General features: G+C 30.0%; 1 protein-coding gene across 1 annotated transcript; it reads left to right on the top strand.

Annotated features, from left to right (window-relative positions):
- Positions 1-750: 750 nt before the first annotated feature.
- LOC132733562 (uncharacterized protein K02A2.6-like) lies at positions 751-1,071 on the top strand (the record flags this gene model as incomplete). Its single annotated transcript, XM_060720219.1, has 1 exon — positions 751-1,071. A coding segment is annotated over exon 1 (321 nt), but the record flags the coding sequence as incomplete, so codon positions are not given.
- Between the last annotated feature and the right edge of the window lie 11,092 nt (positions 1,072-12,163).

Genomic DNA, 12,163 nt, shown 5'->3' with positions numbered 1-12,163 from the left:
TTAGAAGAAGCTTTAAGATACATGCAAGGCATAGTATATATTCTTTTCCAAGATAACAGATCTTCCATGTATTTGTATTTTGTTTGTTTTGTGACAAATATATTTCAAGAATATTATATATCAAATGAGACTTTCAGTAAATACTTACTATTGGTTAATTTGAACTAGAAGCAAAACAAGAGTAGTGCTCTTAGATATTCAAGATTATAAAACAAGTGTGTTACATGCTGGTGCGCATGGGAGGCGAGTTAGTCAGTAACTGAAAGTTGTTTCAAGTATATATCACTATGAACATCTTCTTCTTTTATTTACTCAGGAATTATCAATATAATTGGCATGTAAGAATAAGCATAGAAAGATTGACCTGATATTTCGATGGTATGTACGAATTTTACGAAAAATCTTGAAAATGAACTTGTATGCATAAAGTCATACAGGGGTCAATGGGAATTACGAAAAACACTTGAAATGTTGCTTCAAGAGTTCAATATTTGCCAGGCTTGTCAGCAAATTCAAAGAATATATGTAAGCAAATGTAGCATACGTCTAACATACCGCGACGCAAACACAAAAGAACCGCTTATGACTACAGAATTCCCCGACAGACCTTACCAAAAAATAGCAGCAGACCTGTTCCATTTTCAAGGTAAAGAGTATCTATTGACTATTGATTATTATTCAAGATTTTTTGAAATAGACCATTTACAAAACACAACATCAAAAACAGTCATTCTGAAACTTCAGAAACACATGTCGAGACTGTCAATACCTGAAGTCTTTGTCTCAGACAATGGTACTCAATTTTCAAGCTCCCATTTCAAAGAATTCGCTAAAGAGTGGGGTTTCGAGCACAGAACTTCATCCCCCGGATACCCCCAGTCGAACGGTCTTGCGGAAAAAGGCGTAGGTATCGCCAAAAAACTAATGCAAAAGGCTAAAGATACAAACACAAACATTAACATTGCATTACTAGAATATCGTAATACACCTCTTGAATGCGGATATTCTCCGAGTCAACTGTTAATCGGCCGGAGAACTAAATCCGTTGTGCCAGTTACAAATAAAGCACTGGTACTCATTTTAGTAAATAACCCAAAAGTGCGCAGTCTAATGAAAAAATCGAAAGACAAACAAAAGGTCAATTACGACAAAAATGCCAAATATTTGCCACCTTTGTCCTTGAATCAATCAGTACGCATTAAAAAAAAAGAAAAAATTGGAAACGCGGGAAAATAGTAAAAGTACATAGTGACCGCTCCTATCATATACAACTTGCTGACGGCAGCATATATCGGAGAAATCGGTCAGTATTACGCAAAAGTCCGGAAGATACAACCGATATTGAATCATTTCATGCACAAGTCTTATATCATGATACAAATTCAAGTACCCCTGAATTACCTCTTGAGGAAAATAACTCATCTCAGGAACAAAAGTGACCCGCCGATGAACTCGCGTGCTAGAACAAGGGCTGGACGATTGTTGCGTGGCAATCCGAAGTATGATAATAATGAATGGGTTAGATAATAACAGTTATTGAAAATAATGAGTTTAAAGTATTTTGTTATCACAGTAATATATCGTGACTATCTGAAAAAAATAAGAACAAACTATGATCCGTTAGAGAAAATTAATAAACATTTCAACGATATTACTGATTAGCTTGATATTATTTCTTAATGAGATGTCCAGAAAATTATACGTATTGTATAATTGCACTAAAGAGACAACAGAGTACTTCTTATATTCCAAGATTTCATACCAAGGTGAGTTACATGTAGATGCTATGGGGCGGAGGCTTATGCATAAACTAAAGTTGTTTCATATTATAGCAATATAAGAACATGTCTTGTGTCCTTTGGCATATAACTTATAATCAAGTACTATCTTATATCTATTGTTAAGGATATTTACACTGGTGTGTAGTTCATTCTGGAATTCTAGTTCGACGTTACACGACTTGTCAGATCTATATTGAGACGAGGAGCTACGTGTATGATACTGTGCTTTTTGTGTGTGTAAGAGTCCAATAGAATAAGCGTTGTTCTCAATAATATAGTTTGAGCTCTTCAATTATATATTTTTATAGAATTTTGTTACTTAAAATGTAATAAGGTATTAATTAATTGTTGACCCTAAAAGTAAAAATAAGGCTAGACAAATAACTGTTTGCATTTGATATAGATATTTAGACATTGAAATGAAAACGATGCTGTATGGGATTCAATATGGATTTGATGAAGTTTTTGGACTCTGAAATTGGGAACGCGGTTAAAGTGATAAGATAAGATCGATATTGATGTTTACTGGAACATCACATGGTTCAAATGCTGAAAGTTCATCGGTCATATCTTATTAGGCGTTTTATAAATAATATAATTATTTTTCTGATTGTTTAACTTGTTGCGGTTTTAAAACGAAATACAATACATATACATATCATAAAAGTATACAGTCAAATAGACTGACTAGTGTATTACGATGTTCACTAAAATGACCGTTCAACAGCTCATTTAGAGCCAACGCTATCGTCTTCGGTTACTTATGATGCAGATACGTTTATTTTTTTTTTATTGTTATTAATTTCCAATAATTCCATATAAAATAATTATTGTGCTCGCGTGCATAGCTCAGACAAGCATACTTTACGGCAACAGTTGCCAGTAAAATTATTGTGTTGTTGTTGATGGTGCAATATATAGAATCATCCCTGTCCATACTTCTTTAACCTCAATGTATGACAATGATGCATGGGGCTATAAATGATTTATTATTTTTCTATAAAAATAAAGCACGGTGGTACAAACTATAGGCATTTGATTGGTTGGTTCAGGGTTAACAAGTTACCTATTGCTCCACTATTGAAACTTTTAGTCACCTCTGGGAACCCCCTATACGTGCGTATATACAGGCCTGTGAATAACTGACGTAACGAAATTTAGGTGCAACGGCAAATTATTATTATTATAGTCTAGATATATCATCGCAAGGAAGAATGAAACCTTAATTAATAATGAAAATAAAAGCAGCGGCACTACTGTCGAACAGAAATACATTGGCACCAGGTTAAAAAAATTTGAACTAAAAACATTATGATCTTTACATAAACTATTTTCAGATCAAATAATTTTTAGTTACCAAAATTTTAAGCATGTTCAGAAATTTTCAACGTTCTCACTCAACGTATGATCAATGATCTCTAAGTTCAGTTACTGAACAACCTACTAGTAAGGTGAGCTTAAAATGCCCAATGTAGAAGTGAGAAAAAAAAAACGTATATGTATGTTATATGTACTTATTTCATGTTAGAACATGCCATATAAGTAAACTATACGTTAATATATTCTTACGATATGTAACAATTTGCTGTATAGGTTTAACCTTTATTACGCTATTGGTAATTTTGTTTAAAGGCACATTATGCCTCAAAAAAGAATAAATGCTTATTTCTTTAGAAAAGGCATTCGTGTATATGAATTGAATAATGCTTAAATAATGGTTGTGAAACTATTAGATTCTTTTTGCTTGGGAAAAGCAGAGCTAAATGTGAGTTGATTTGTAATACAGGTAGCAAAATGTAAACAAAGTAGTATTTTGACTTCCATACAGAATACAAAATCACTACAACTGCACAATTTGCAAAAAGCAACAGAGCAAAAAAATGGTTCAGGCCATTGGTAAATAACTAACTATTTGGAAACTGAAGTACATGTATACTAAAAATAAAAGACCTTTGGGAAATAAAGTAAGAGCGGTAAAGACATAAGCTAAAAGCAAAGTAAAGCATACAGCGCCTTTAATTACTTTGTTAAACGCTCAATCATTGCGAAAAATATTTCATTTTACATATATGTCATTCTTGTTATGTTTTTCCAGAGGTCATTTCTGAAGTGTGCTGAAATGACGCCATTGAAAACACGCGACTTATCTGTCACCCCCATATTAGTTTTACGGAAACACCTGGCATGTATTTGCGGTTCAGATCGAAATATCTGTCTCTTTGATACCTGCCCATTACCTGCAACTCGGCAAGCCCAAATAGTGGGTAACCTCGCGACGGATATTCTTATCCGAACTGCAACATATGACATATTATTATCATGACTAAGTCCTACTTAAAAGGGTAATGTTTCCTAGTTTTTAATACATGTAACTCCTTAACCACAGACGGCAAGGTTCGATCCTCGGGAGATACTTTGGTAGTTTAGCGCGGAGGAAGGTAGTCTAGTACTGGTGTAACTCTCCAGGAACGATGGTTAGAAACTACCCGCCTTTTTTTCTTTGGCCATAATGTTTATCATGACACGAACCAAAGAGATTCAACATATGTAAATTACTAACAGCAATGGCATATTTGTAATGATCAAACAAAATGGCAACCACTTGCAAACACAAATTTTTCAATTCCATTGTCTTTTTCATAACATGCAGCTTGATTAGAGGGACTGACGTGAATCTTAGCTTTGTAATTATGGGAAAAGTGGAAAACGAATAAAATTCTTTCATTGTTTTATAACATCTTTATTACATCTAAATATAATTAACAAGACTTTAACATCGAAATGAAATCAAATTACGAAATAAGTATCACAATTATCATTTATGATTATCATCTACGGTAATATCACATAATGATATAAACAATACAAAAATTATCACAGAGTCATGTTATTACGAAACTGTAAAAAGTTAAAAACTTTTGTCAAACGTTTAAAGTAAAAGTTATAGACGATAAAATATTTGATCAATACTTTTACATGTTATGTATCATGTATGTACCTTTGAACATGTTTTTAAAGAACACATAGACATTAGTTTTATGTGTTGAAAAGGATGTGTCATTTTTGATTCTGCAAAAATGGATCTACTTAGCGTTCATGCGTAAATATAAGTTTTTAAAAATGTTAGCATAAATACCGATAGCTATTTGTTCTAAAAGTCATTTTGTTAGTTGTATATGGTAAAAAAATAAAAACATAAATAATGTCTAGAAACAAAATTACAAAGAAATACTCTAAAAAATCTAAAAAAAAGGCTACTTGTGTATTATGTATATCAGAGTGTTATAATGATATAAAAGCCAACCAGTCAAGCAAAGGGTCATCCATTTTAGATATAATAACATTAACATATTTTAACAATTTTTTGTTATTTGTTAATTCATTTAAAGTATTATCTTACAATTACAATCTCAAGATTAAAAAATAAAATGAAAGCATCTTTATGCTCATATTATCAAATTCACTGAATCATCACTTGAATGTAATTAGACCAGGAAATTCATAATGTTTACAACATAAACTCTGATTTAGCTTCAATATATTGATTTTGGGATAAATATCCTCATGTATCAATTAATTAAAGATGAACAAAACAATTCTTGGAGTCTTAAAAGTGATATCTAGTTCCTGATAAATCTTGTTAACTTTATAGGCTGTAGACAAAAAATAAACATGATAAATTACAAAGTAAAACTAAGCAATGTGTCTGAATAGACACGGGATGTTCCCCGCTATATATGTAAAGGATAACAAAATTTATGATAAGACAAAGTAAAGTATTGTCAAATCATTGAATGTCACAATTGCTAACAAGGACTCATAATGCTTAACACATTTGCCAATCTGGACTATTAGTAGACTGGGATAAAGATTTTCTAGCCTTTATGTTTCTAGATAGTGATCTTTGGCCATAGAACCTACGGTCGTATGTTCTAATATGCAATTGTACCAGCTATCTCGATGACCTTAACAAATGCGCAACATTTTTCAAAATCCCTTGATCATGTATCACGATGGTGATACTATTTACGAAAAAGATATTTCAAAATCATTACGAACAATGACAAAGAATATATGGCATGGCACAGATTCTAACAGCTGACTTGATCTGAAGCAGTGACATATATACATTGGACAAAAGTTCTAGGTCTTAACGCATTACCACACCACTCCTTTCTAAGTTATATAATCCCTAAGATTAAGTGCTAACCCTTCCATTGGAGGTGAAGTTATTGCTTGTACAACGTCAGCATACGCGATTACTCATCATCAGAATTTGTGCAAAATTTGTATAGATATTCTCTCGCTAGCATGACAGATTGTTTCGGCGACACGATGTTCTGACTTACTGAACTTTAGACTCTAAGTCGACCTTTACATCTGTGAGCTAGTCTAAGTCATACGTTCATCCATCCAGATTGCAAGTTATTTTCAAATCCGATTAGCGATTTTCCAATTGACACGTAAGGTCAGGCAAGATTATTCTCACTGTTGACCTTAATTGACATTGAGCTATGCGAATTATTATCTATGAAAACTATGCGGATCTAGACTTGCAAATGATAAACTCCAGTCAATCAAATTACACACATAAATGCTAGCGTTATTGTTCAAATCCCTTTCTCATAGCATGACATTCATTATGGAACAGGACAGTTGTCGAAGACACGAATTAAAGACGGACGGGTTAAACTATACTTTCCTGCCATTATCATGCCGCTTGTTATAACTTTTCCACGAACAAATACAATTGTTCGATAAATCAAATTAGGAAAATAATAGTAATATTGTTCGTGAAAAAGCTTTCCTTCTTTAAAAATGATCTATAAACTTTGGAAGTTAATTTGATGATATTAAGACCTTATTTTCAGCGTTTGTTACCAATAAAGAAAGAATACTTTACAACAGAATGTTATCACTTCAAAATCTATGTAATAAAATAATGTTATGTGCCGTTTCGCTTTTAAGTATTTTTGGCTTGTAAATTTCTTTTAACTCTTTCGACACAACATTTGAAAAGAAAACAGGCATGAATTATACAAACGTGAGCAATCAACTGAATAAGAATGTTTACAAAGAACATCGTTGAAAATTCAATTCTGCAGAAAATGATGATTAGTCTTGATTGTCTGATAGTTTAAATAGTAATGTTATCCTAGGCATACTAGAATGGTTGTCCGACAAAGGGACTATCACACAGTATTATTGCCACTAGATTTTGGTGTTTTATCAATATAATTTGCAGAGATGTGACCACGTGATATACAAATATCCTCTGTTACCTGCTCGTCACAGATGGGACATCTTGAACTGTTCAGACTGAAGGGCACCTGAAAGGAATTGTATTGAAATTAAATTCATCAAATGCATATAAATAAACTGATTATACTTACGTATGCTCTCCCGAAAAGCAAATTTAATCAATGAAAAATAGCCTTACAGGGACATTTAAATATTTGAGAGTAATCAAAAACATATAAGGAGGAGAAATGGAAATTCATTGAGCTTGTTTTAGAAAAGGCTTATTACAAAAACAGATATAATCATATTGTCTTATTGTTCTGCTTTTTATGTAGCTGATTTCTGTCAAACGAATGTACAACATTTTAGTAAATTAGTGAAACAGTAGTTTGCTTCATCTATCCTTATCTTTGCCATTTTTTTTCAAATACTCATTATTAAGAGTATTGTCTTGTCAGTTCTTTATCCTCTACTAATATTATAAATGAGGTAGGTGGTGAGACTAAGGGTAATAAGCTTATTCTGGCCCTTTAAAAGACAAGAAAACTATAAATGCATATACTCGAAACGACCCCTTTTGATTTTAATATTATAATACAATAATTTTAGATATTGTTAAAAAACGTTTTTTGAAACAATCTGTTGTACAGTTTCATTCTGGCTCATACATAATAACCATAATCACTAATTGAAAAAAAGATAAACTACCTGTAAAACTTTTCCACTTTCCTTCAAATTTCGCTCACACACTAACGCAGCGATTAGAAATGTAATAATCGTGCAATCACACGAAGAGTTAATTCTACTTCGTACGAAAATATTTAAAATCTTTAAACACATCTTTTATTTGTATCGGTTTAAATAAATCTGACAAATACGAATTATAAATATCATGTCAAATATAAATTTTCAATTGAAGCATAGACTGTTACATTTCTTAACAGTTATTTAATGACCGTTATTGATTTATTTTATAAATATGTGCCGACAAATAAATTGATAAAAACATCAACTAAATAGCAACACATATAAGGGGGGTCAGTATACGTTTCCGTACTTATATTATATTAATATTATATTATATTGTTTACTCTTGTACCATTGTCTTCTAATTCAAGTTAAATAAGATTTTTATTATTGTTTATTATTATTATTATTTTTATTATTACATTGTATTATTATTATTTTATCATAATAATCATCATCATCATCATCATCATCATCATCATCATCATCATCATTATTATTATTATTATTATTATTATTATTATTATTATTATTATTATTATTATTATTCTAAACACAGATGTTAAAATTATCTGCATTTACTTCTCGTTTGTGTTGTGTCTTATTATATTATCACTAAATACCTTAAAAATCAATGTATTATCATTACAAGTAAAGGTAATTCACAAAGATAAATGCGAATAAGCTACTAAAAACTGCAACACAATACAAACTGATTTGTTATATATTCGTACTTTCTGATTTTTACATAGATTATATAGAAGACGTTTGTTTTCATGTTTTTTAAGATGTTTCCTTCAATGTTATGCTTTTCATTTTTTACAATAAATACACACACAAAAAAACAATTAAGTAGTATATTTTTTCCCAACTTTCCTGGATTAAATAAGATCATTTTTTTAACAAATTCAATGAAAAAATAGGGTTTCACGCTCCTTTCTTTACAAAACCTATCGGACCTTTAATGATACGTGTTAAGCTATATATGTAGTGTGTAGACGTAAAATATCGTCTCTGTGCATACTCAAAAGATGTTTTATTTGACAAATAGAAAAGGACTATTAAGCAATTATCAGTTTTTTCAGATATCAAATTTGAGCACGATATACATTTAATATTCATTACTAATTTTCATATCTGTTTATCCTTCTAGTGTCGTCTGCCTTTAGACTCAATGATCAAAATGCAAGGCAGATACTAAGACAAAGATACTAGACAGTTACAAAAATATGTAATGAGATCTCTTGCGCCACGAGAGCGTTTATTGAACAAAAACTCATTTGACAGACTGTCTGATTCGACAAATTGTTTTGGTTATTCTCTAAAACAACTACACAGAACGTCATCCAGTGCGTGTACGTATCATCACGCCTATATATTTATGGTGTAAATATTGAAACCTACATCATATATGGAAATGACTCTGAGAAGCTTAAAGACAAATGAAGCGTTAAAATGTAGACAGATAAATTGGCAAGAAAAACAGGAAACGAAGGTAAAGATTAAATGGATGTTCAGTGTAGTTTAAAGAAAGTTAATCATGCAAACTATTTAGGATTAAGAGTTAAGTCAACATTAATTGGCTACCCATTTATATAGTGAAACATGTTTATTCAGTAGACATTTCCATACAGAACCACATACAGTGGGCTTATTTAGTTATCCATGAATTATTTTCTGTGGGCGAATTTTTAGTTGTCTATAGATCATGTTTATGTCATGTTTTTTTTTATCCACTTATTTACGAAGTTTTATTATATTTTTTATTTCCCAAACTATAGGATTAAGTTTTTTGTCAAAAATGTGTTTTACAGTTCATCTGTAAGTTTGGGTTATTTCAATGAAAAAAATATTCCCATTTTTTGGAACATTCTCAAGATTTCCAATGAAAATTAAGAAAAAGAGGCATGAACGATTTACAAAAACCCCAGGACCAACGAATTTCTGTAAATATGTTTTGGAATTAACCCTTGTTTTCACATTATAAAAAATGTGTGGAAATCATTATATATTAAGGCAGATTCGTATTATTTAATAAAAATAATTTCCAATATCAAGAAAAAAGAGTAATCAGAGCAAATAATATGACATGAAAACTAAAAACATTTTTCAGGCACGTGTAGAAAGAATAATACTCAAATAATATTTATAACATAATTCATGAGCTGCGTACACCAAAAATAAAACACTACAATGAGCAACCTTTATCTAAAGAATTGTCTTCAATTAGGAAAAATCTAAATTAACTAAAGACCTGAATTCTCTGTCAACTTTAAAGGTAAATGACATTTTAATGTAACACAAATCAATGTCAATATGTAGACTTTCTACATGCAAATGGTATAATCTAGAAATATGCCTCTTAGTTACTAAAAATTTTGTTCAAACGAGAACAACAAAAGAAATCTTGAATCTATTCAACAGTGGTATTTTAATTCAAAATTATTGTATAATTCATGCAGATGTATAATCCTAAATGTCACTATTTTTTCCAATTTTTATACATTTAGTTTTTTAACAATAGGAAATAAAAAAGAAGATTTTCCTAAATGCCTTCTACAGTTGGCTGAAAAGCTGAAGACTTTTTCAACTTTGACCTTTGCTCTTTTTTGTTGTAGAAAAGTGTGTCTATGTCATTGATATGTCTTAAATAATGTAAATGTTCGTTTATGACTGTACATAATAAAATCAAAAGAAATTTAAAAAACCCCAAAAACCCTTTTCCTTTAATACAAAAATAAAATACATTTCTGAAGCAATTATTGCCATTCTAAAATTATTTATAAGGGACTTGCAATTGTAAAAAATATAAAATTTGATTTAAAAAATTTTTTCCCAAACAAATATATTGTTTGATGTTATTAAAATTACTTCCCAAAAAAAGGTTTCAGACAACAGAAAATGATTTAAAAATTAAATTACTGAAAATAAAAAAAAATATCTTTGATTAAAAAACATGCAAAAAAACAACTTAAAATAGCTTGTTTTTAAATTTTTTTTGCAAGATTTTTGGGCTCTTAAAGGGGCACAAAGGGCTCAAAAATTTAAAACACTTTTTCCCTTCCTTAAAAGGGCAAACTTTTAAAAAGCTTTTAAAATGCTAAACACCGGAAGTAATTATCGCTGAATGTGATTCCTGAATGTGACATATTTTTTACTTTATCGTTTTCCACGTAATTCAATGTTTTTTTAAACATATTTGCATAAGATCGCATGCTAAATTTAATTTTAAGATAATAAGATAGCCGGACGACAAATAGGTGCATGGTTATATATTCAGTTTTATCTATAGTGTTTACAAACAAAACGATAAGATTAAAAATTAAAATATTTAACTTCCCAAAACTCTTCAAACACATAAAAAGCCTTTTGTAAAATTTTATTGTTAATTTGAATAAAAACAGGAACTTCATATTTGCTGAGTAAACAAAATTGTCATAATCAAGCTGCGGGTTTCAATGCAAAAGCAACACAAAAAAAAAGTCAAACTATTTCAATACATAAAATGTAATTAAGGGCATGAAACTCCATGCTAACTATCTTACGGCTAAGAATGTTTTCGTTTACTCATTTGCTTCAGAATCTAGCTCAATAAAAAATAATAAATGAATATAAAACGGTCTGTAATTAAAGTCCTCCTTGGTGAAAACAAAAATACAAATTGAACTTAAGGTTGATAATATATAAAACTTCCGACTTCTATTTCATCAGTCACTTAAAATATTCTTATTAACTTTGATCTATTGATTAATGTCAATTTTAAAATGAAACGCATGTCAAGCCGGAAACATAGTGTGTCCTCTATTCCTTTAAGCCATTCTTTTTATGGGGGAATTTAAAAATTTCAAACCCTCTCAATAAATATCATTAGCGAAAAATATTAATAATCTTACAACTGATTGCAATTTCATTTTCTTTTAAAATTTAATTATTTACCCTTTTGGACTTTAGAAGACGATTGTACTTTAACAAAAATAAATAAAATCAACAAAACATGTACCTTTAATTAATAAAACACATAATAAAAAACATTTTTTAATTTTTTTCTTTTTTTTCAACTTTCCTTTTTTTGAATCCTTATAATACATAAAAATTAAATTTTATTTGAAATAATTTGAAAACAAAGTTAAAAACACCATTTAAAAAAAAAATATAAATGAAATTCTGGGAAAAAATCTTTGTCAAATATGGTAAGGATTGAATCACATTATCTAAATTTGAAAAAGATTTTGCAAATTTAGTAAACCCATAAAACCCGCAAGGGCAAGAAAACTTAGTGTCGAACTAAACTTTAAACGTTGAAGGGAATTCTAATAGAAAACATTGAAAAAAATTTTCCCTTTTATTTTCAAAAAGTTTTTTTTAAGTAAAAATTCAGTGCAATTTTCCCAAAG

The sequence above is a fragment of the Ruditapes philippinarum genome, unplaced genomic scaffold (assembly GCF_026571515.1).
Source record: "Ruditapes philippinarum isolate M1 unplaced genomic scaffold, ASM2657151v2 ctg11883_1_1_1_1, whole genome shotgun sequence".
NCBI lineage: Eukaryota > Metazoa > Mollusca > Bivalvia > Venerida > Veneridae > Ruditapes > Ruditapes philippinarum.
This window is presented reverse-complemented; position numbering and strand designations above follow the sequence as displayed.